The following is a 23,475-nucleotide window of genomic DNA, read 5'->3' on the forward strand; positions in this document are numbered from 1 at the left end:
CGCCAAGCGTGCGAAGCGCACTTTTTTCTATTATATATCCTTCTCACAGCAGAAACCAGCAACAACAACAACGCCATTTCACCCGGCCAAGCCAATGCGAAAGCGCCAATGCCAAACAGTGCAACAATCGTGGGGAGAAGAGACGTGCTTACCAACCTCCCCCCCTCTTCTATCCTCCTTGCTACCCCCGCCCCTTTTGCCTTGACCCCTTCAGTATCAAAACGCAGCAATTTTGGTCAAATTGAATTTTCGATTCCAACCACCATCGTCATCATCATCGCCCCCTTTAGCTTTCGTACTTGGGTTGTTCCGATCTACGCTTCGATTCTGGTTTGTTGACGACTGCATTCTTCGTATTTTTTTTCTTCAGAAACATCAAATACACTGTAGCCAATCAAAAGGGAGAGAAGGGAGTGTTGTTTTGCTTTTTTTCTTTCTCCTTTCTGCTTATTTGTTCTGATTTTTGTTCCTTTTGGATTTTGTATGTTTTTATTTTCTACTATTTATGTGTATATATAGCCAAGGTAAATGCGTAAAAAAACTAGTCTTCTTTCACTGCTTTCACTCACCGCCCCAAATACGAACAACAGTTGCTCCATTCAAATGTCACGCACACACACGCTCTCGGCGCCGCCACTGCCACGCACAAAAACACACGTAAATTCGTCAAACTGAAGCCCCATTCGCAATTATATACTGGTACTAATACGGGTTTTGGTTACGGTTTTTGTAAACGGCAAATACTGTTTATGTTTTGTTTTTCTTCTCTTTTTTTTCATTTTTCAAAAAGCGTGCCCCCAAAATTCAACGGTGAAACCGATTTACAACATTACAAACCTTTTCTCCTTGGTGGCCACAATTCCCAATCAGTTTGCCCATCATTGGTGCTTAACCTACGCGGACCGCTACCAAACAGCGCCCGCTCTGCCCCGTTCTATCAGCGCAACCGTTGACCGGCTTTTTCGTTTCTCATGTATCGTTGTGGTGAGATTATTGAGAGCCCCTGCAAACTTCAAACCGTGGCAACCTGCCAAACGTTTACTGTACCGAGCAGGAGTGCCGCTTCAGATAGTATTTGGCGGAGTTGGCCCGGGCCGGATTGGTCGCACCGGTGTAGCTCGGCAGCGACTTCCGGCGGCGTCGCACGGCCGGGCTTAGATTGTACTCGATGTTGGCCTGGCGCAGCAGCTGCTTGAAGACGGTCAGGATGCCCTCGTTGTTTTTGGCCGAACATTCCGCATAGCCGCAGCCCCACTCGAGCAGGGCCCGGGACCGGGCGACCTTGAACGGTATCTGCCGGTCCTCCTCCGGTACGTCCGCCTTGTTGCCGACGATCACGATCGGTACGCGGGTGCCTCGCACGGAGATGATCTGATGCGTGAGTAAGCGGGTAAGTAAAACCACATGAACACAGAAACACATCTAAAAACAGCTCAACACCAACCTGTTCCCGCAATCGTTCCACCTCGTTCCAGGTCTCCTCGTCGTCCACCGCGTACACCAGTATGAACGCACCGCTCGTGTTGATCGACAGGGCGCGCATCGCCGGGAACTGGTACGATCCGGACGTGTCCAGGATGTCCAGCGTCAGGCTCGACCCGTCCGGCAGCTCGTACTCGCCGCGGTGCATCTCCTCGATCGTCTGCTTGTACCGGGACAGATACTTCTCGTACAGGAACTGGGAGATGATGGAGGATTTGCCCACGCGCGCCGCACCCATCATCGTGACCCGGTGCCGTTCCTTCTTTACCGTGGCCGGCGGAGAGGCCGGCACTGCTCCCTCACACCCGAACAGATCGTCATCCGCTGCGGTGCAGACGGCGGCCGAGGAAGAGGAGGATGAGGAGGAGGACGTACCGACGCCGCTCTTGGAAGAGCGGCTGGAGACGATCGAAGGTATTCGTAGCCGGTGACAGGTACCCGGCATCGCGTCGAGCAGCGCAATCGTGTCACTGGGTGGGCGCACTGGGGTGCGCTTTTAGGGCGGGCGAAAAAAGAAACTCCTTACTCTGCTCCCTAAGTGAAAAAGGTGAAAGAAGTGGGCGGAAAAAAATTGTTTAAAAATATATGCCTCCGTGAAATATGAGTAAATTTCGGGAATTTGTGACAGCTCCACTCTGAGGTAGTTTATTGCCGCTTTGGATGAAAGATACCCTACAACTGTCATTGAGCACCGAACAGCGATATCTCTTGCAGCGAATCACCATAGCAACGGCTCTGCACGACTGGCAATAAGAAAGGGAAGTCCTACCCAGACACGGACGCACCTGTTCCATTTGTTGTCGGTTCTCTTGTACAGAGAACACTCCTTTTATATGAAGCAAACAGCAGCAAAACCTGATACTGCACCGTCACAGTTGAGGGATTGTGAGCGAGAAACCTCACATTACCAATGGTAACAACACAAGACGCCACCGCCTACCTGGTTCTTTGGGAAGCAACCGCGACGAAAACCCCCCGGCCAACTTCAATCAGATATTCAAATCAACGTACAAGCGAAAAGACGCTCTGCCGCTTTGAAGACTGCAGTGTCCCTTTGGTCTCGCTTTGTCCCGCACAAGATCTGTCTCACAGATTGTTGTGAGGTTGTCGACTGAGGACGGATTTATTTTTAGGCAGCTGCACCCTCAAACCTCAAGCACGCGACGGAAATAGCAGACCGGCAGACGAAGGACAGGTGAAATACAACCACTTGAGAGGTTTTGGCCCGCAAATCGTAGCATCCTTGCAAATGGGGGAGAAATACGAACTTCTCCGCGAACGGTATTGTGTTACGCTGCAAAGCACTGTGAGAAACAAATTACAATTAAAGCGAAGTTTCCACACAGGGCGTGGAAGGTGGTTCTTGCAAACAACGGGCAAGAACAAGAGGCGGTTCCGGCGAACTTTGGTCGGCCTTTGTGGAGTTTATTCGTGCGAAACCCGAGCCTTGTTCCCAATAAATGGTTCAAGGTTTTGGAAAATCCGTCCCCCACTCCCAGCATTAGCGCACAGTATGGCACAGTTGTTCACGGGCCAAAGTTTTTCACCTGCGCCAAGGATGCTGTCCTACCGTCTAACTATGCAAAGGTACACACACACACACACACACACACACACACAATTCAAACCAATCGGAACGGACACGGCTGCTATGCGAAAAATCGGCATTCCGAGTTAATGGAATGGAATGGACGCAATTCCCCGCAACAAAGCCCGGCTGTGAAGGACGGACGAGCGGATCCACTCGCTGGAGCAACCGGCGGAAGAAAGCTTCAGCATGCCCTCTCCTCATCGATCCCAGCGCCTTCTCCCGTGCTGGAAAAGCGTGCAAGCTGATGGATTTGTCCCTTTTTTGTTTGTTTAAAATTTGGCAGAACCAGTGCTGGTGTAATTTTTCTGCTGCTGCTGATGGCATGAAGCCGGTTGCCGGGCCTGCCGGTCGTTTGAAGTCACACCGGTCGGTCGGTCGGTCGGTCGGTCGGTCGGTCGGTCGGTCGGCTGGGCGAGATGAAGGGAAACGTGTCAAAATTTGCGTAGGTTTGGAACGAGAGGTTAACAGCTTTAAACAGCCGGTATCAGCAAAAAAAAAAAAAAAACAAGGAGATGATAGACAGAGCTCTTTTGGATACCTTTTCCTCCTCGCCCCCACTCATACTCGAAGGATAAAGATAATGGACTAATGGTTCGGTGGTGTCCAACTGCGAGCATCAGCAACATTGACAGGCTCGGAAAACCTGCGGCAAGCTTGACACATCGATCCGGGCCTTTGCGTGGCCTCGTACACCCTTTGCAGCAGCCGTTGCGCCGGTGCCGTGTTAAATGATGGTCTTTTAGCATTTATTTTTTGCCGAAAAGCAACAGGTTGCCGCAGCCGTTTCATCTTCCCTTTGTCGTTTTCCCCAAAGGGACGGCTCATTTTGTGGGGGCGGGGGAAGCGAACGAACAAAACCGTACCGCCCCCACAGACGCTTTGCTGGGACGTTCTGGGGGGAGTAGAAAATCCGATTAATCTGTTCCACTTATACAATTTTGATCGGCGACCGCCTGGGATCCACGCCGGTCGTGCAAAGTCGTGCTATCATCGCGCTTTTTTCCGTTCACAGCAATACGGAGTAGAATGTTCCAACGGAATGTCCCTAGGCGATGACGAACTGGGGATACTGTGCGCGAGGAGGGCAAGTATTGCTTTTTTTCTTGAAATCAATCCAATTGTTCTGTTTTATGAAGCACACTGTACACTCTATCTAGATCAGTAACGCAAAAGGAGTTACATTGTAAGGGCAATGTCGTTTCGTGTGAAGTTTGCATTGCCCTGGAGCTGTTCCTTTTCCGATGCGCAAAACATAAATATTTACTGTTCTGTTCTGTTTGAGAACTCAACGGATTCAGAGTGAACGGTGCTTGTTTTTGCAGATTGATTCTTTTTAACCCTTTCCATTTCTGTTAAAACTGTTGTAGTTCATATTGCATACCTTCGGGCGTGTTCTCACAGCGCACGGTACAGTTCCCCTCGAAGTATGCAACACGCATAGCACAACTAGCAACTTCTAAGTGCAGACTGGTTTGATTTGTTTTGACGATTTCACTGCCTCCCTCCACAATAATAAAAAAAAACAATTAATGGTATTGACACACACATTTCCTGTTGAATCGGCAAGGCTCGCTAGCCAAACCCCGAATACCTGGCACTGCTGCTGCCCGTTTCTTCCGATGGTGTGCCCGTACAATACTGTTAAAAAGTTTGCAGTATGCACAGCAGGCGAAAACAACAAAGCATAGCACGGTGGTAGAACATAGGGGAAAAAAGCTCTACCGATCGACAATCGTAGTAGGCACGTTCGGAACGCGACACAGCGTGAGATGTGGGCTGAGGCAAAACCGCATTCAACACATTCGCACCCACAGCCCCTTCTCGAGTCGTATCTTCCACTCCAAACTCCGATTTGCCAATCAATAAACAAGTGGCACCTCTCGATAAGCCACTGTCCACGTGCGGACGTCCCGGGGAGCTGCGGACCAAGGACACGCAAGGTGAGATGAGCGTGCGTGTGTGTGTGGGTGGGTGTGTGTGGGTGAGGTCCTGCCCGACCGATCGTGAAGGACGTGACTTTTCAACGGTAAACACGCGCGCTCGCGCCATCCGCGCACAACGGTGCCGCAATTGGCAATTCGTTGCAACACGGTGGGGAAGGCATGACACAGAACTCCTCGCCTAGAGCGACACTCAGTGTCAGTGTGCAATCAACAGCCCAGCTTCCGGTGCGTTCCATCAGCAGCTCACGAACGGTCTGCCCCCTCAAGACGCTACCAAGAAGCCCCGGACACTGGGAGGAGATAAACGAGCAAAAAAATGGAGCCACACACGACCGACGGAAGCGACCAGAAGTGAACAATTGTGCTTGCGAAGAGGGGTACTATGGGTGGGACACATTTCTCAGTACGTGCCGCACCGTGCTGGCTCGGGGAAACTGGAAGCTTATCAATAATAAGTGCGATGATAATACGATCCCGCAACTTGACCACAGTCAGGGCCGTTTTTTCCGGCTCTTTCCGCTGAACCTCCCACTGCTTCGGCATCCACGCAGCGGAACGGGGATGGAAAATAATATCGAGTTCAAACACGTGTCGCTGCATTATACGCTCCCGACCGCAGAATGCATGCCGTGAATGAAGGAAAATCTATCACCTACCACCACTTGCATCGTTGCATTATTTTTTTTTTCTCCAAACCACTCAATATTCCACTCGCACCAGACCCGACCGACGGGCAGATCACACCAGCAAACAGATAAGCACCACCGTATTATGATAATAAAAATATTGAATAGTAAAAAAGCTCTCGCTCTTTCTCTCTCTCCCGTTCGCACGTCGACTGTACTTAAAGTGCCACCAGCAGTAGTAGAACCTGTTGCATCAGCTTCCGGTCGGATCCGGTGGAGGTGTAGCAGAAGCAGCTGCAACAGCACTGCCACCACCAGCAGCAGATGGGCTGCATAATTTAAGCTGATTAAATTTCAAACCACGACACACCAGCGATATGGTGGCTGGCATACTCTTCCCCATTGTAAAACTGCGCCGTAGTGTATGCAGAGGATGCCGTTTAATGTTCCCCGGTGCCGCTGGGGTGACAGATGTATTGGTCCATACGGGCAACGCTTAACAATAGCGAGTTATCGATGAGACCTTATCCATTCCAGCGCGTGTTTCGCTCGTGGCGAATCAACCGCTCCATTGATGCTAATGCACTTCTGTACTTTACACTAATTAACGATTGTATCGCTTTCGGGCGATGATGTGGTGTTTTGGGAGGTTTGCAATGATCACACGATGACACGAAGGTCGAGGTTCAGCCTGGAAGAAGTAAATTACATTCAATGATGCTATACATTGGTGGCTTTGGAACATCGTAGTCTTATAAAATACAATTAAAAACACCCAAAAAGAGATAGCTACCTCTACAGTTTACAGGGTTTCCCACGATTTATTGGTCGGTTCCCATCAATTTTTGGTGGGTTCCCATATTTTGTTGATGCGTTTCCACGATTTTTTGGTCGTTTCCCAGAATTTTTTGGTCCAATTGTATTGATATCCAATCGGAAAATACCAATAAATTATGGGAACGAACCAAAAATCTATGGGATACGACCAAAAAATCGTGGGAACGCACCAAAAAATCATGGGAACTGACCAATAAATCGTGGGAAACCCTGTATTTTATCTCAATATCATCGTGATAAGCGCCTAACAGTATGCAACTTGTTAGAAAAGCTAACAGTTTAACTTCTATTGCAGAGACAAATCAATGCAAATTGCATACTTTAAGGCGCTTTAAGCAAACTTCACTGCTCGCCGCCATCAGACGGTGTATAAGCATCTCCAAAACCATTGCAAACCATTTTCCTATAAACTTCACTCCTAGAGCAGTGTGGTTTTGAGCGACTGATAGTTCCGCAAAATTGATTGCTCCAACTTATTCCCAGAAAGTTGTAATATTCACAAGAAATGCCATACTTTGGCACGCTGTATCGGCGACAAATTCCTCGGCTGGCTTCCGTTATGAAGCGCTGTTGCTTCCATCCCTATCACATGCCTTCAGGGAACGGAAAGTCATCGATGAAACCGACCAGAAATTGCACACGATCACTCATTTTGCATGCACATACAAACCTTCCCTTCTTCCCCATAGGGGTTCGCTCTTCCCCGTTGGCATGAAATGAAGTAACCAGGCACAATTTATTATATATGTCATAGTACTCCGCATAGTTCGGCATTGGGGGAATGGGCAAGTTGTACAAGCTGAGTGGTTCCCGCTGAGCTAAACACTTTCGCACATAAACTGGACCACAGCCCGAGAATGATACGGGGAGCAGTAGGATACCGCTTAGCCCCATTTAGGAAGAATGCTGCCAACCACGCTGCTAGTGCCGAGAACGGTGAAGCGAGTAACATGCCCCCCCTCTTCTCAAATGGTGTTTGAGTTGCAGGAGGTCAGACAAAAGCTTCGCCCTGTTTTGGAACAGAAAACACCGAAGCGTATGTTGTTCATACGATCACAGGAGGCTGGTTTGTTTCGGCTCACAGTCGGTTTGCCAGACGCAGCCACATCATTCACTGTCCGCAGCCACATACAGCGCAACAAGGGTACAAGGGTTTGCAATCAGTGCGCGTTGCGCTTGCGAAATGGAACAGATTCCTTCACGAAGCAGGTCATGCCGAGAAGATGAGGCAACCTGCTCGACTAAACTAGGCCAGCGCGTCGGGACGCTGGGTTAATGCGAATTCCATCACATTACGGACACGATGGACTGTGCCCACACTTTCTCTTCTCCTTCTCCCCGCGCAGCACTCAGAATTTTACTGTCCAAAAGTGCGGGCCTGTAGCAGTGGAAGCACCACTGTGCAGCGTCAGCTCGCTTACGATACACCAACAGAACGTGTATGATTAGGCTAGATTAGGTTTCAGCGAATCGAAGCGGGGCAAACCACGACGGGACGGAAGTGACAACGCTGGACGGAACCCGGTGCGACAAACGGGAATGGGTGTATAAAATGGCGATGAAAGTGATGCCATCGTCACAATTTCGCTCGTAATGACACGAGACGACGCAACGGGGAGTGGAGAGACAGTGGAGCGGAAGCGATATCGTGTATCGTCGTCGTCATCGTCGTCGTCTGCCATCGGAACATGTTGTTATCGACGATAAGCGATTTTATTCGATAACACTCCTCGCTGTGCAAATAAAAGGGAAGTGAAGAAATGGCCAACCAGTTCGTGGGGTTTGTGTGCAGGGAAAGAGAATCGGGCAAGCGGTTGTGGTGGTGGTTTGGAAATGATCAACTCCCTTCTCGTGCCCATCCATCACAGGCAGCGCTCGTCGTCGGCGGCTCTAGAGGGAAGACATAGTAGGCTAGTGCAAGCCATATAATGTTCCTTTCGCACACACTCACTCCCTCTCTCTCACACACACACACCCATAAGCAAAGCACAGCAGAGTGTCCTCCGCGCGATTGTTTATTTATCACAATCAATAGTACTATAAACATGATTAATTCCGCGCCAAGCTGTTGCGATTGAATTTTTGTGCACCAGCCGGTGCGTACGTACGTATGCAAGAAAACAGAAACCTACACAAACACACATAAGACCCGGCATCATCATCATCATCATCATCATCATTGCCATCACATCCAAAGTGATTAAAATAAAACGGAAATTGATACTTTGATGGAGACGCATGGTACGTCAGCCGTGCTTGGTGCTCCGATCGGCGCTTCAAGATGGAGCCAACAGTTCATAATTATCCGGTCGGACTCGATTGCTCTCGGAGGGTTGGCGGGTCCGCTATTTAAACACAAAAGTTTCTTCATAAAACTGTCAAGAGGTGGCAATTGAAAGAAAATATCGATTGATTCAGACAAACTCTTATAAAAGAGAGAGAGAGAGATAGAGAAAGAGAAAAAGGCGTGAAGTGCCACGTCGAGCTATTAATTTGTGCACTTTTTGAAATATTTCAATAATTTCAATGGTTTCGCAAAGCTCACAGTGCACATTCAATTGGCAATAAGTGAGCATTCTTTCGCTCGTCCTTCTCGCAAGTGCAGGAGGAAATAAATAAAAAAAAAACAACCTCCCCGGCAGCTGGTAAAAAAGGAAAGATTTCCTCCCGGGAACGGGAAGAGGATGAGTTTGTTATTTCCCTTCTTTCTGTGTATTTCTTTTGCCTTCCTTTCCTTTCGAAGCGTAACAGAATACCTACGGGATGATGGCACACCAACAGACACACACAAGAGGGGCAGGAAAAACGCTGATAGAGCGTACACCGGCCGTGTCTATCGTATTTCTGCTGGGTAAGCGACACATCTGTCCCGGTTTGATGATGAAGTCCTTTTACCGTTTTCTATTATACTTGCAAAAATGAAGGTACCTTGGAAAATGGAAACCCTTTTTTTTTTGGTTGAAAGGTATCGGTTCCTTTTTTGCTGTTGTTCCTTTTGCTATTGTTTGTACAATCCATAAGTCTTTTTTTTTGTTGTAGGGATCGTCTTCAAATTGATTGAGGTTTGGGTCCTGTAAGGGTCGGTAATTTATGAGTTGGCACACCTGTGCACGCACACACACACACACGAGGGGTTTGACAAACGATTTATTTTTCACACGTGTCAATTAATCCAATATGTCTTGGTGGTGGGTTATGGGTGCACTTTATCGATGTTTTTTTTTCTGTTGCATCCGTAAAAAAAGTTTTAGATCGTCACAAAAGGCAGCAATTCTTCTTCATCCTGTTAGGGGAAATTCCCACAAGGAAACGAACCGATTCCTCTAGGCCGTAAAACAAACTCTGTGGTTTTAAGGACGCTTAAACCTTTTAAAACAAGTTCGTTATAGATTCTGTTTATGGTCCAACTCTCCAAAGTGTGAACGACCTCACCGATTGGCGGTTGGCCAAACTGGCTCACCGAGTTGTAACTTTTTACTGATTTAAAACACTTTACCCACTCTCCATCGTCTGAATTGACTTCACACAAAAAAGAGCATTTGGGAGGAATATCCGGCACCAGGTTCCTGGATTCCCAGTATCTGGACCTCTTCCAGGATGTACGTGCCCCCGTGCGCTCACTGGACGGGAAAGAACCAACGTAACGTTCCTCTTTGCTTCAAGAATCAACACACAAAGACACAACTATCACGGGACCACAACGACTGGGCAGCGAAACTCGTCTGTGCCTTCGACCGACGGCGACACCGGGACGGCACAATCCCTTTTCCTGGAAGTTCAGTCCCACCCCTTTTTGCTCCTTCCCTCCTTTTTCTCTCTTCTGTAAATCGAAAAACAAAAACAAACACACGAACCCAGCGTTCATTGGCCGCTGTTGGCTCGGTTTACCAGCCCAGCGTGCGAAGAAGGTTCCAGAAGCGAAACCTTCTGAGGTGAACCTCGGCCCCACATTAACTGGCGGTAAGGTTTTCAACCGAAAATTCTAATTTACTCGCCGGGCTCTCTGGGATAGGGTTTGGGACGAGCCCCCCGTTTTTTTTTTTAAATTATGAGCAATGATCGTGCGGCAAGAAAAGGGTTTTGCAGCGTGGTGATAAGATAAGCATAATTAAGTAAGCAAACGTTTGATTCAATTTCAATTTTGTTCTCTGCTTTTGCTAGCTAAGCAAGCTACCAAACACCTTCTAAAAGTGTGTTTAGGAGGTGGAAAAAGCTGTTCATATAGCACTCACCGTTGGTCTCGGATAGGGAGAATCGGAGAAGCTCCTAGAACATTCTAGGGTTAGTGGATAAAACTTTCGAAAACCTTGAGTACACGTTTCGGGAAATTTGACCCTCCCCAAAGCTCAAACCCTCCCCCTCTTTGCGCTGCAGGGTCCGTTTGACCCTCGTGTGGTGGCGGTTCAGGTAAGCACATGAGCTTGTGTTTGTATCAAACGGAGCTTAGATTTCAAAATGATAATATCTCACATCTGTCCCCCGCAAAAAAAAATCATCTTCCAAGTAACGACCGTCCGACCGAGCAAGTAATCAAACCGAAAGCTAAACTGTTTACACCCAATGTTCGTGGAATTGCGGATGACTTCACCCTTGGTGCCACCCCCTCCCCTCTCTCTCTCTCTCTGTCGTACATCCAACCCGAGCTGCTAATGGATCAGATTTTACCACCTTCCAGGAAATTAAGTAAGCTCGGTTAACTTCCCATCTTGCATGTGCGCGCACGTATACGTGTATGCTGCGAACGGTAAAACTTTTCCCATCTGCCATTTTGCAGTAAGAAAAAAAAAACAGACAACCGAAAAGAATGTCTGTCACACGTCTCTTTACAACAATTTTACAAGTGTGTAGAAGAAGCAAGAATTTCACATGTCACCGTGATCTTTTCTCTACACACCGCCAAGCAATTGCTTGGACCGAGAATGCTTATGCTTCTTTTCTTCTCGACGATCCATATGCCATTGCAGACAACAAAAAAAGGAACAGAAGCTACCCCCAGAAACGGCTTAAGTGTGTGCGTGTGCCTGACGCACGTTCCGCCGTTGTCGCTGAAAGCGGTTTTCGGTTTTCCGCAGAAAAATGGAAATATTTTTCCCTCGAATGCCTGCCAACCGATCGTCATCGCATTTAGAAAACGGAGCCCCCCGACGGTGGCGCTACGGTAAAAGCAATTTTCATCAAACAAACCAGGCACAGATGCACGGTGGTACACCTTTCGGGCAGCATTAAAAGCGGCAGCGGCGGCTCTTCCAGGAAAATGTTTCCGGGCTCAGTTTTTTCAGGCGGCTAGAGTCTGTATAATTAACACAGAATCTTTGCCATTATCACCTGCCCGGTGTGTTTTTCTTTTATCTGTGTTCGTTTGGTTGCATTTGATGGGTGAGGGATGAAAAATCATCCAAACAAATTGCAATAAAAATCAGCAAACACCTCACAATGCCACGCCCAGCAGCTGGGCTCTCTGTACGAGGTTGCCTTTTGCTCATTAAATTTCTCCCCCCCCAAATTGCAATTAGTTGTACAAAGCTCACGAATAGAATCAGGTGGGGAAGTTAACAGGAAATCAAACGCATATCAACGTTTTAGCCGGAAATCGTTTAGAATTTTGGCGAAAATGGCTAACGAAGTTTAATTAATTTCTTGCTCCAATATCACATCACCGGATGGTACCAGTTGGCTCTACATTGTGCAACCGGTAAGCATCGATCAAGAAAAGGAGCGCAAAGCTTTCGATACTGCAAATTTAGAAGAAAAAAAATGAGGGTTTGGTAATTGGTTTGATATTAAAAAATAAAGTAATAACCATGATGAAAATTTCATCAAATTGGTTGGGAAATATTATAAAAAAAAAGAACAAAAATCAAACCATAAAAAGGCAAAAATACCACAAAGATCAGTAAATTGAAGAGAACCTTCAGTTGAGCCGGGGAATATCAATATCATAAGCTTATTAAGTTACCATAGCGACCGAAAAAAAATGGAGCCTCACAGACGCCGCAAAGGTATGCAATCTGCATGACAAAATTAGCTTGCCGTAATGAGCTCATTTTAAGCAATTTCAAATAAAATAGGCCCCATTCTAGCAGCCTATTACTACTTCCTACACAGAGGAAATTTTAAAAATATCTCCAAATGCCTTCTCATATATGCGCAATAAGCAACACTCAGCTAAAGATTACCCATATCAGCAATATAACTTAGCGACGAACGTCAGCATACGGATATAAAAGGACCTCCATCCATCGAGAGGAAGTCCCCAATAATTTAGCAACATGATACACATCAAACGTACTTGCGAGATGCTGTCCGGCTAGCGGCTGCGTCCTCCAAATGTCTGCTGCTGCTGCTCGCTGGCTTCACCGGGCGGAGAAGATGATGATTATGGTAATAATAATTTCACGATGCAATCATAAAAAACGCACCCTGTGACGTTCTCGGTTGATTAGGGTGCGATCGTACACGAGTGCCGGGCGAACGGGTGGACGGACGGATGGTGTATGGGTGGTGTATTGTTCTTCTCTTCTGTTTCCTTTACTGTTCGTTTATCACTTTGGGGTTGTAGTTTTTTCCCCTGTCGTATATACCGACGAAAGATGTTTTTTTTATGGTTCGGGCGTGTTTTTTGTTGGCACTTTCCCTTTTCCTTCTTCCACAAACTGTACGGCTAATTAATGCCAAACTTCACGGGTAGTGTTGCGAACGACCACAGGCTGAATTAACCGCACACAGACACACACACACACATACATACATAGACAACGGCCGTACACACATTCAGTATGCGGGTGGTCAGCAGTTAATCAGCAGCCAACATCAAACGGCTTCCTTTAGCGGGATATTCAAATAACGCATCCAAGGATACACTTTCCTTCACTTTGAAGTGAATGTTATGGATATAATGAAAGTCCGCACAGCTACGCACACACACACACACACACACACACGTTAGCAGGACTGGCTGAATAAAATCACTGTAAAGGTTTTATTGTACTCGACGATAAGATAAGCGGCCCCACGCTATGACGCTTATTTATGTTACTTTTTCTATAACACTTTCGTTGGTTAGTAAATTTGCACTTTAATTTACAACACTTTGATGGCACAAGTTTCTTTTCACTAGTTTTTTGTTTCTTTTTCAAAATTACCACCAAAAAAATTCGGTTTCCAACTCGATCAAAGCGCATCGAACTTTGAATAAAGAAAAATGCCACAACGGACTGTTGACCGTTTGCTCAACCGATGGAAGGACGATAACGAATGATAGCAGCCAGCGGTGCTACCATCCCATTTATATGCCTTACCGATCTGTTTCAACCGATAGCAAACGAACGGGGGGTTTTTCCTCTCCCGAGCATCAGTAAGAGAGCGATAAAGAGACAGAGAGAGCGCGGATAAGCAATCGGAAAAGCGTTTTTCCCGAAGTGCAAAAGCTCCGACGCTTCCGAACACGATTGGATGGCGTCCCGGCAGATCTAATGATGGTGGAGATATCGTTGCCTGGGATTTCCCGGCATCTACTAGTACCAAGTGGTGGAATATACAAATAAACGAGCGAGTATTATAATAATATAGAAATTTAACAACAGCAAAATATGTTCATTTTGACCACTAATTTCCTTTTCGTGGATCATTTCTAACCCCTCCAGGATGAAAAGAGGTCCCTTTTGTGGTCTACATAATTCCAAAAATTGCTCCTTATTATTTGCAGATCTCATCCTGCGTTCCTTGTACCAGATTTGTACAGTGGTACGATCAAACGTAAAAGAGAAGCCCGGCCAAAACGTGATATATAATCACCGAAAGCGCCTTTCGGACCGAAGGGGAAAGTTGAGCAAACCATCCGTGCTAAAAGCTTCTCGTGTTTTTTAAGAGAGAGGACACGCTCAGAAATCTTTTCATACAGGCGAGACTATGCCAGACGGCAATGATGGCATAGGTCGGGGTGTATTTTCCCTCTCGGCCAACAGCCTTGTAGTAGAGCGTAGCGTAAAAGTTAGAGGTTCAAGCCGATACTGGGAACTGATTAAAATACAAACACACCTTCTGCGGAATTCAAATGGTCCAAGCTGCTTTTCTTTGTAAATTGAAGTCCACTCAAAATCAGGCTTTATTTTACATCCGTTCTATATCTTCTTTATCTCGCTTACAAACTAGTTCAGTAAGCTACATCATTTGCATAGTTTTAGGCGCATTCAATCGATGGACTGCATACTTTAAGGCGTTTTATAGATAGGACATCAACCAATACCCGAAAAGAATATACAAAAACTGGTACCATTTTATGATATTTGTGATTGCTTTTTCCAACACCGTTGGAGCCTCTATCTCCGTCAGTTCAAAGCTCTGTCGACAGTCGACACACCTTAACGTACAACCGGTATCATTTGCGTACGCACGGTAGAGCAGCTTCAAAAAAATAACGCAGAGAAAGAAAGAGAGATACACTATCGCGTATCTGTGAGAGTGAGAGCGCGTTCGAGAATGCCATAGACCTGCTGAAGGCTCCCAAGCTCCTGCAAATGGCTTTTAATCATCGAGAAACGATCGCATTGTATGTTGGGCGAGTGTCAAGAAGAGAGGGAGCTAGAGTCAAGGGCAGCATCTCCTTTCTCGATCCCTCTCCTATCCACTCACTGCAGAGTAATAAGAAGAAGAGTTTGGGGCAAACTTTTTCTCCTAACGACCGAGCCGAACGCTGTGGCAATTGGGGACCGTCACGGCCGTTTGTCTGGGCTGTTGGTCTAAGCCGTGCAACAGGTTAAATGTGCGGTTGAGGTGAACAAGGGGTGTGCAATTGGTTGAAAATTACAACAGAAGCCTCTACAATATTGGGCCTCATTCTAGCCCAATCTACCTTGAAGCACATCTGCATCTGGATACATTTGATCGAGAATTGGAAAATGTCAGTATTTTTTCTTCTCCCAAAGCACAATCTTTGTTTTTGCCCAAATGCTCTATTTTGGCATCCTGTCCATTCCAGTACCGGGAATCAAAACAACATCCATTCGCAGACGACGAGAGTGGCTGTCCGACCGCCCTCCCCCCAAAACAATCGCAAAAGGTCACGGACAACAGCGCACCCCGAAAGGAAAATACTTAAGAATCGTAATTCGCATTTTCTACCGAAAGCACAACAACATTGCCGGATCGCTCCCCTGGGTTCGATACGTGCCGCTGCTGAGAAGTTGAGTGAACAGTTTCCTCTTTGATGGGTTTGCGAGGATTTGTTTTCCGTGTATTTTCTTTCCCCGGTGCTACTTCGCTATAATATCGCAACATAGCGGGCTCGGGGCTTGGGTGAAGCGGGCAGCAAATGTCAAGTGAAATTAAAGCTCATTGCCTTTCATTGCGCTTCAGCCCAAATTAATCCGCCCGAATGTCTCCGTCGGAAAAATAGCAGGCAGAACAAATCGGGATACTCTGGGAAATTGTACGTTGAAAAGAATTTCTTGCAACTGTTGTATTAAGTAGGAAATCGAACAATCAGCCATGATTGTAATGCTGCCATTATTGTGGATGTATGTGTCTGGGGAGTAGATAGACATAATTGTTATCCGGAACGTGCAAAATGTAGCAAAAGAAGCAATGTTTTTCAGTACAAATGTGTAACAACCATTTCTCATAAAGCAATTGTGAAGGGAACGTGTTTAGAACAAGCAATTCAAAGTTTCAGTGGCTAGACAACGAACCTCACAGCTCATCACACACAGCTCTCAGTTTTATGATGGTTAAATAAGGGAAAATGTAACTTACCTAATCGTTCGCTTCCAATCGCATCTCCAGAAGCCATCCAAAAGATACCTTAATTAAGCTAAGCACCAGCAGCGAATAATGCGGAAGGACCTTCACCGTTCAATAGGCCGGCTTATTTATATCAGCAGCCCGTACAAATGCGTATCATTTGGGAGTGGAATTGCATGCTCAAAACTGCTAGGCTGCGAGACTCATCAAACTCCGGAACGGTAATCCGATAATCCCCGGGTATCCCCGGGAGAGCCAACTTTCAATAGGATAGCAACAGCCGGCTTCGAGCTCAAACACCGGACGAAAAATATGAAACGAATCAATAAACATTGCTGGAATGATAAAAAAAGAAAAGAAGAATGATAAACGAAATGAACAGGTTGAAAAAATAAAACAAATGTAAAAAATACGAATTCGAACCCGCGTTAGGATGAATAGAATGCAAAAGAGAGTCAAAAAAGAAGCAAAAACACACACACACAACTGAATAAGATCAGGTTTTTATCCCTTTTCCGCTTTGATTGCAATGTTTGCGGGTCTTTTTTTGTGGTTTGTTTTACACATATGCATTCACGTCTGCATTCCATTGCCGAAAACTGCATTTGATTGCATTTGCAGCCGGCCAGTGAACCTGTGCGGATGTGTTCCCAGTGTAAAATTACATTTCAATTACGTTCCTCTATTCACTTTACACAAATCCATAGCAACCTACAATCTCCATTCCATTAGTACTACGCGAGCTTAACGAAACCCCCGACACCCGTTACCATGGTGAGCAGCGTGTGGTTGGTGCCGGTGCTCGTGTTCGGTGTACATTACGCTACCGCTTGGGGAACGACCAATTATAATTTCGATGCGGACATCTCCTTCCTCATCTACGATTGGTGAGTGCCGGTTTGTTCGATTGCTCCCGAAATGCTCACGTGCTCACGAGTCGGTTTTGTTTTTGCAGGACGCAAAGCAAGTTCGCGCAGCAAACCACCGCCGAGACGAACTTTGCCACGTTCGGGTGTAAGCCGGCGGAACCGTTTGTGGTCGTGGTGCACGGCTGGACGGAGGGCTGCAGCAACACCCAGTGGGTGCGGGACACGCTCAACAACTTCATCATCCACCGGAAGGGGTGCATTCTCTGCCTGGACTACAGTGTCATTGCCGATGGGAACGATTACTTTACCGTCGCCAAGCTGATGGATCCGATCGCACGGACGCTCGAGAAGAAGCTGCGCCAGCTGTTTACGTTTGGCATTGCGCCGGCTAGCGGGATGGTGTACGGCTTCAGTCTTGGAGCGCATGTCGCGTTCCAGGCCGGGCGCAATCTTGCCCCCCAAAAGCTGGGCCGCATTGATGGTGAGTTGGTGATGCAAACGCGAACGCAGTTACAGCAAAGAGTTGCCACTTTTTCCTTTCATCTTACCCATTTAGCTTGCGATCCGGTGGGTATTGCTTTCGACAAGAACGACACGTACACGGCACTGAGCGTAACGGAGTCGGCCGCCGAGGTGCAGTGTATACACACGAGCAGCGATATTGGGACGATTCGGCGCTACTGCCACAAGGACTGGATCATGGGCTACTGCGGTTGGGTGCAGTTCGCTGCCGGGCTGAAAACATCGCACGGGCTGTGTCCGATCTTTTACAATGCGGCGTTCTGGTTCGACTTTAAGGCCGTGTACAATCCGTACGTGTGTCCTACGTCGCGTGCCGTCAGCTCGTGGCCAGCCGGGTTCAAGATGGGCTACTTTATGCCGCAGGGAACGTAAGACAAACGCGAATTCGGGAACGTGCTTGGAGAGGGTTTAATGGTTTTGTTTTTAATTTCTTCCGCAGCACACTGATGGGAGACCTGTTCTCGAAGACGATGGCAAAATATCCTTACAATTGAAATTCCTTAACAGCGCTTGCAATATAGGAAGGAGTTCTGAATAATCATCATTTTACTAAGGCATTTTTTTTTTTAATTTTATGACAAATAAATCAACTAACATAAGGAAAAATGCATCAAAAAGATGTTTAGTAATCGAAAAAACATAAATTTATGTTTCGTACTTTGGCGTCGTTTTGTTTCTTTTCGTACATGGTCCTCCAAAACGCCTTAAAATATGCAAAATGATGTTTGTTCCATCGCATGATCGAGGAGTTCATAGCATAACGCCTAAATATATGCAATTTGCATCACTACTCTCTCATTTCATAGACTATTCTTGATTCAGTAAGTGTTTTTTTCTCTCACTAGCACCTTTTCGTCATCAAACTTCACTTCTAATTAATTCGTCGATCGAAAACCGCCAAACAACGCCACCGTGTGAGTTCCTAGTGGCACAACTTTTAATTAAGTTCCACTTCCAAAACAGTCGACAACGGCCACAAGCAAATACATACCGGAAAACGTGCCCGGAACCAAACACACACACATATAGCACACGTGTGATAGCGTCGGTAACGTCATTGATAGTGTAATTTTGGATACGCTGTCAGTGCATGGCAGTGTGTTCGTCACCCAGCTCCACGAAAGGCTGTCGACGTCAACGGTAGCACTAGCACGTGCGCGCTGGCCCGACCACACGGCGTCACATGAGTGATGGCGTCACATGTCCTGCGTGAGATCATTGTCACACAGACACAGACGGTCCAACACGGGCAAAATCAGGATCTACGCAGTGATTCAGTATCGGGCAGGGAGAGGGGGGTTCGTCAGCCTTCACACTGTGCTGTTTGATTAATCCCGGGATGTTTAACCGCTTTGTGTGTGTGTTTGTGTCGTCACATTTGCACCTGCTTGCGCTGGGTATGAGATGGGTGTAATAAATTTCTCCTCACGTTGAAACTTCGCAGAAAAGTCTTCCCCGAAAGAAAAAGAAATCACAATCGAAATAAATCAGCTTCATCCTTCTTCAACATCCTCTTCTTCCACGAACTACCTACTATGGGTGCTCCGTGTGGTTAAATCGCGTTTGTGTACACGTTTCCCTGTACCCGAGCCGGGGCACGCGACACGGCTGCTTCTGTGGCGCGGTTTTTTCACTCCCGCTCAACCCCACATCCTTTCGCGTGCTACGAATTATATTTCTTTTTCCCCCCATTTTGCCGCCAATCCCTTTGGTACGGCCGAAGCGACAGGGAGGAGCAGGACTTGCAATTGATAGGTCTCATCGGTGTACTTAAGGCATGGCAACGTGAACAACGCGCACTTTACAATGCTCAACCCGTGACCGGAATCGTGATTCGATTCGGGAAAAAACAGGTTGGACATCCGCCGTGCTTCTTCGAAGGAAAAAAAAAAGATGTGCTTTGATTACATCTGCGCACATCTTTGTAATACATTTTCAAAAATGTATTTAAAGACACCACACAATAAGGCAGTGGAAAAAGGGGAAAAAAGGATACAACGAAATCAATAATCTCTTGCCCGGAGCAAAACCACGACGTCCAAAGACGTCCCCGCTATTTACAGCACACAGCGTGGCCGAAATAGTCTGCGGCCCTCACCCCTCACCCAAAGATTGGAGCGCCCACGGTAACCGGCCGGAAGTCCCGTCCGGATTCCACCACCACCATGTAGGTCCACCAGGGTCCAATGTTTGCCCTGTATTGATGATGCTGCCCGGGAACCTGCTACATTCAATCAACAGGTACGGAAGACCAGCACAGAAGGTCGACTGGCACGGACAAATGCGTCGCAGGAAGTGTGTCCTGCCGGGCCGAGTCGAAACTCGCCACCGGATATTGGTTTTCGAGATCCGATTTGGGCGTTCGTTCATTCATTCATCAAAATAAACATCCCTCCGGGGAGGGGGATATTATTGTTCTAGAACATCATAAAAAAGGGACAAAACCGTTGGCGAAATTGGCATGGCAATTTAACGAATGAGATTTGTTGTTCTAATCAGGAAGTAAATTGAAGCTGATTGTAACGATTGAATTTCAAAGGAAGAATTCAATTCCGTTGTAAAGTAAACATGTTTAAACATAAAAAATCAAAGTCATCCTTATCAGCTTCAATCCTTAAGTTTACGCAATTCCAACGCCAGTGCAGTGGTCCCCATTTCTCGGACCAACCATTTCTCGCCCGTCCACTTTCGCTTCCCATTCGCATATCTTCCGCCCGCAGCCTTGAGCTACTTTCACTCAAGGTTGAGGCTCGCACGGCGCGTTTCGTGACGGATTGAAATTGGATTCAAGGTTACGCCGGCGTGGGGAGTTGGCTGGTTGTGAAATGATACCGGAAACAGGCCCGGCCTGTCCAGCGCACCTTAACCGCTTAACCACGACCCGAATCATTTTGATTGTCACTGTCAAAAACCCGAAGAAACTGCCTGGAGAATGCAATGGGAATCAAGTATTGAAATGAAGGTCGATTTTTGGGAAAACTCCCAGAGGGAATTATCTGTAGAAAAGCACAATCAAATGCTGAAATGATGCGCTTGGTGAGCTTTTGGTAGACAGTCACGCTCTGAAAGCCACAAAGCCACTTCAAATGCAATATGCACTAACAGCTAGCACAGCTCTATGGAGGCATCCACAACAAAGTTCCAGTGGGGTAGGGTGCAATCCATTTTTACTATTTGTTGAACACAGTCAATAACCCTTGAAGGCACATTGAAGCAAATCATCGGTGTTTACCTGCAGAACACTCCACCTCACAAAGGGTTGATCGGGAATTGCTGCATGTGCCGTCTGGCAGCTCCACATCGAAGCAGGCGACGAACCTCACAAAATCGGGAAGGGAGTGAAGACCTACTTCGAAAAATCGTTCGGTCAGTCAGTCAAGCTCCAACCCGCCCCACCAAATCAAGCCCACCGACTGCATAACGTGGTTAAGTAATCGACACGCGAACGCAGCACCGAAGGGGGGGGGGGGGGGGGGGGGCGCCCGAAGTATATCTCATGTGTTCACCTGTTGTTGTGGGCTATTGAGAAAACAAAGCCGCGCAAAAGCCGGCATCATGCCGTTTGGTCAGCAGGGAGTTTCGAAAATCGAACCCACCCTTCACACGCAGAGGGAAAGAGAGGGAGAGAACACAAGCAAGCCAATCCTAAGTGTGTCGTGAACGATTCGCTTGTACCGCTTTAAAACGAGTGCTAAGTATGCGCGGCCTCCTCCTGGGTAAGCTTCAGCGAACGAGTTGCAGGGAAGGGATTAATTTTATTTATCTTCTGTAGCCCAAGCCGGTCTGGCTCGGTGCTTTTTCTAGACGTTGTGAGCGAAGGAGAAAGAAAGAGGCGTTGGAGAAGAAGAGATAGAAAAAAAAGCGGCGGCTACTCAGATCGGTGCCATGGGTGACGCGCTGTGCCGCTTGCCAGGAGGTGGTAGGTGCGTTCTGTTCACTTTCAGTTTCAACCGTGCCGTCAGTCCGATACGTTCGCTTTCAGTAAGCAATTGAAGGAAAAGGTTTGTTGTTTTATTTGTGATTACAGTGCAGTGTTCTTATCGTTGTGATTTGTGAAGTCTACTACATATCCTTGTTTTACAGTGCGAAATTAGCAGAACGAAACATGATTGTTCGATCAGGTGCTGTTTTGTCGCTGCTTGGAGCGTTCCTGGCTGTTAGTGGAGCTCCCTACGGTGGTGGCCACGATGATGGCGAGTTTCGGGACAAAAAGTACGACGAACAGTTGAAACAGGTCTCCAAAGTGGGCAACACCTACGTAAGTGGTGGAAATGTGGTTCCAGGGAAATGTGCCTGTGATTTGCAGATTCAATTGCATTACATAAGTTAATTGAGCTCTACGAATCCCCCACAGGTGGCCGCACTGGAAATTTACGACAACCCGCCCGATCAGGACAATGCCCGAAAGGAGGTGGACAACTTCCCTTCCAACATCTACAGCAAGTACGACAATCTGCAGCACAAAGTGAAGAGCTTTTTCGATGTAAGTTCCAACTAGATTCCAACTGGAAGTGGTGAGAATTAAAGCTTCTCCATTCTAACCGTTCATAGGCTGAGCCCATCATTGATAACATACGAGAATCGGACAAGTATGGCAACACGGGCGATCAGTTTTACTTCATCACGAAACCGTTGGTGGAAACGACCGCCAAGGTGAACATGTTCATCAACTCGGTGATAGCGGTAAGTGTACATTGGAGATGTGTGGTGCATGTGGTTTTGTGATTTTTGCACTCGCTTTTAAACGTTACGATTTGCAGGCGCCAAAGAAGCTGCTCGGTGGCTTCAAGAAACAGGCCAACGATAAGCTGAACGATGTCGGTGCGGCATTGGTTGGATTGTAGTGCTTTAAAAAAAGAGGAGTGTTTTCTGGTCGAAGTGGACTGTTTTCTTGTGTAAGGAAAGGTTGTATATACAAGGTAGTCTTAAGATGCTTAAAGATAGTTTGTTAGTTTAGGTTTCTTTCACGTCCTTCCATTACCGTGATATGCAAATTGCCATCGTTTAATGTTGGGGTAGTTACAGCCCCAAGTCACTTGTTTTCAGCTAGATTTGAAGCATCCAAAACTATGACATATGAAACTGTCCAATAAATGGTACCTTAAAGCTTACCTACTCTGGCCTTTCCAACAACCGAAGTTCACCATAAACCATATATGACCCGAAAACAAACCCCAGAAGCATCGGAAAACTGCATCTGACTCACATCGTTCCACAAATCGAGGCCACCAAAAAGATGCACTACGCCCCTCTTCGCTCACTCCCACTCCCACATTGCACAAAGCCGGCACATGGTCATCGTCGTGCAAATCGCCACCACCATCATCATCATCATCATCATGAACAGCCCCTGCCTGCACAGTGCGATGATGGAAAACCCAAACAACCATCTGCAGCCATCCCCGCCTCGCTACACAGTCGCGCATATTGTCGATGCGCATACAAATTCGACCGTTGAGTGTGTTGCGTTCCAGCCGTTAGATAATCGGACACGCGAGCCCCTTAGTCCCCGCTACTGCCTTGGGCATCTCTGCCGAACGCACTGCTGCTCTCCGCGGCTCAATTTGCTCCGTTAGCTAATATTTGTAGGTCTGCCTGCTTGTCTTTTTTTTGGGTGTTGTTGTGTGAAGATTTTGGAAGACCGATCGGAGGAGGTGGAAATTTTGGGCACACAAACAACAACAGCAACAATGCGGTACGAGATGATGGACGAGCTCTCCATCGGCTGCTTTAGTTGTCTCAGTTCGATTGGGCAGACAAGATCAGAGACAGAGTGTGTCTTATTGGAGCGACATCAGCTTAGTAAACGGCTAGTAGACATTACTGTTCGGATTTTTAGTATTTGTGTAGTTAACCACTCAAGGAAG

At 47.0% G+C, this 23,475-nt stretch overlaps 3 protein-coding genes across 6 annotated transcripts; 2 read left to right on the forward strand and 1 right to left on the reverse strand.

Annotated features, from left to right (window-relative positions):
• Positions 1–387: 387 nt before the first annotated feature.
• LOC121592713 (ras-related protein Rap-2b-like) lies at positions 388–17,724 on the reverse strand. 3 transcript variants are annotated; one of them, XM_041914432.1, is made up of 4 exons: positions 17,635–17,724; positions 16,230–16,552; positions 1,445–2,016; positions 388–1,371 (listed from the first exon to the last, which is right to left on the reverse strand). In XM_041914432.1, the coding sequence occupies exons 3-4, from the start codon at positions 1,925–1,927 to the stop codon at positions 1,039–1,041; spliced, it is 816 nt and encodes a 271-aa protein (XP_041770366.1). In that variant the 5' UTR covers positions 1,928–2,016; positions 16,230–16,552; positions 17,635–17,724; the 3' UTR covers positions 388–1,038. The 3 variants fall into 3 exon arrangements, with proteins under 3 accessions (XP_041770366.1, XP_041770365.1, XP_041770367.1); XM_041914431.1 differs by lacking the exons at positions 16,230–16,552; positions 17,635–17,724 and adding an exon at positions 12,769–13,726; XM_041914433.1 differs by lacking the exons at positions 16,230–16,552; positions 17,635–17,724 and adding an exon at positions 2,268–2,644.
• On the forward strand, positions 16,807–18,241 carry LOC121592709. Its single transcript, XM_041914421.1, has 4 exons — positions 16,807–17,104; positions 17,173–17,567; positions 17,643–17,976; positions 18,048–18,241. The coding sequence occupies exons 1-4, from the start codon at positions 16,989–16,991 to the stop codon at positions 18,100–18,102; spliced, it is 900 nt and encodes a 299-aa protein (XP_041770355.1). The 5' UTR covers positions 16,807–16,988; the 3' UTR covers positions 18,103–18,241.
• Positions 18,242–20,962: 2,721 nt separating this feature from the next.
• Positions 20,963–23,431, forward strand: LOC121592723. Of its 2 annotated transcripts, none has more exons than XM_041914446.1 (6): positions 20,963–21,324; positions 21,381–21,609; positions 21,667–21,866; positions 21,963–22,091; positions 22,160–22,291; positions 22,369–23,431. In XM_041914446.1, the coding sequence occupies exons 3-6, from the start codon at positions 21,714–21,716 to the stop codon at positions 22,450–22,452; spliced, it is 498 nt and encodes a 165-aa protein (XP_041770380.1). In that variant the 5' UTR covers positions 20,963–21,324; positions 21,381–21,609; positions 21,667–21,713; the 3' UTR covers positions 22,453–23,431. The 2 variants fall into 2 exon arrangements, with proteins under 2 accessions (XP_041770380.1, XP_041770379.1); XM_041914445.1 differs by having other exon boundaries at positions 20,967–21,324; positions 21,692–21,866.
• Positions 23,432–23,475: the final 44 nt, after the last annotated feature.

Source organism: Anopheles merus, chromosome 2L (genome assembly GCF_017562075.2).
Source record: "Anopheles merus strain MAF chromosome 2L, AmerM5.1, whole genome shotgun sequence".
In the NCBI taxonomy this organism is placed as follows: Eukaryota; Metazoa; Arthropoda; class Insecta; order Diptera; family Culicidae; genus Anopheles; species Anopheles merus.

Bases quoted from the DNA above. Each gene is read 5' to 3' on its own strand.
- LOC121592713 (XM_041914432.1), bottom strand. From the start codon at position 1,927: ATGCCGGGTACCTGTCACCGGCTACGAATACCTTCGATCGTCTCCAGC. The intron at 1,372-1,444 runs GTTGGTGTTGAG...CTCACGCATCAG, and splicing joins TGGAACGATTGCGGGAACAG to ATCATCTCCGTGCGAGGCAC.
- LOC121592709 (XM_041914421.1), top strand. From the start codon at position 16,989: ATGGTGAGCAGCGTGTGGTTGGTGCCGGTGCTCGTGTTCGGTGTACAT. The intron at 17,105-17,172 runs GTGAGTGCCGGT...TTGTTTTTGCAG, and splicing joins TCCTTCCTCATCTACGATTG to GACGCAAAGCAAGTTCGCGC. The intron at 17,977-18,047 runs GTAAGACAAACG...TTTCTTCCGCAG, and splicing joins TACTTTATGCCGCAGGGAAC to CACACTGATGGGAGACCTGT.
- LOC121592723 (XM_041914446.1), top strand. From the start codon at position 21,714: ATGATTGTTCGATCAGGTGCTGTTTTGTCGCTGCTTGGAGCGTTCCTG. The intron at 21,867-21,962 runs GTAAGTGGTGGA...AATCCCCCACAG, and splicing joins CCAAAGTGGGCAACACCTAC to GTGGCCGCACTGGAAATTTA. The intron at 22,292-22,368 runs GTAAGTGTACAT...TACGATTTGCAG, and splicing joins TCATCAACTCGGTGATAGCG to GCGCCAAAGAAGCTGCTCGG.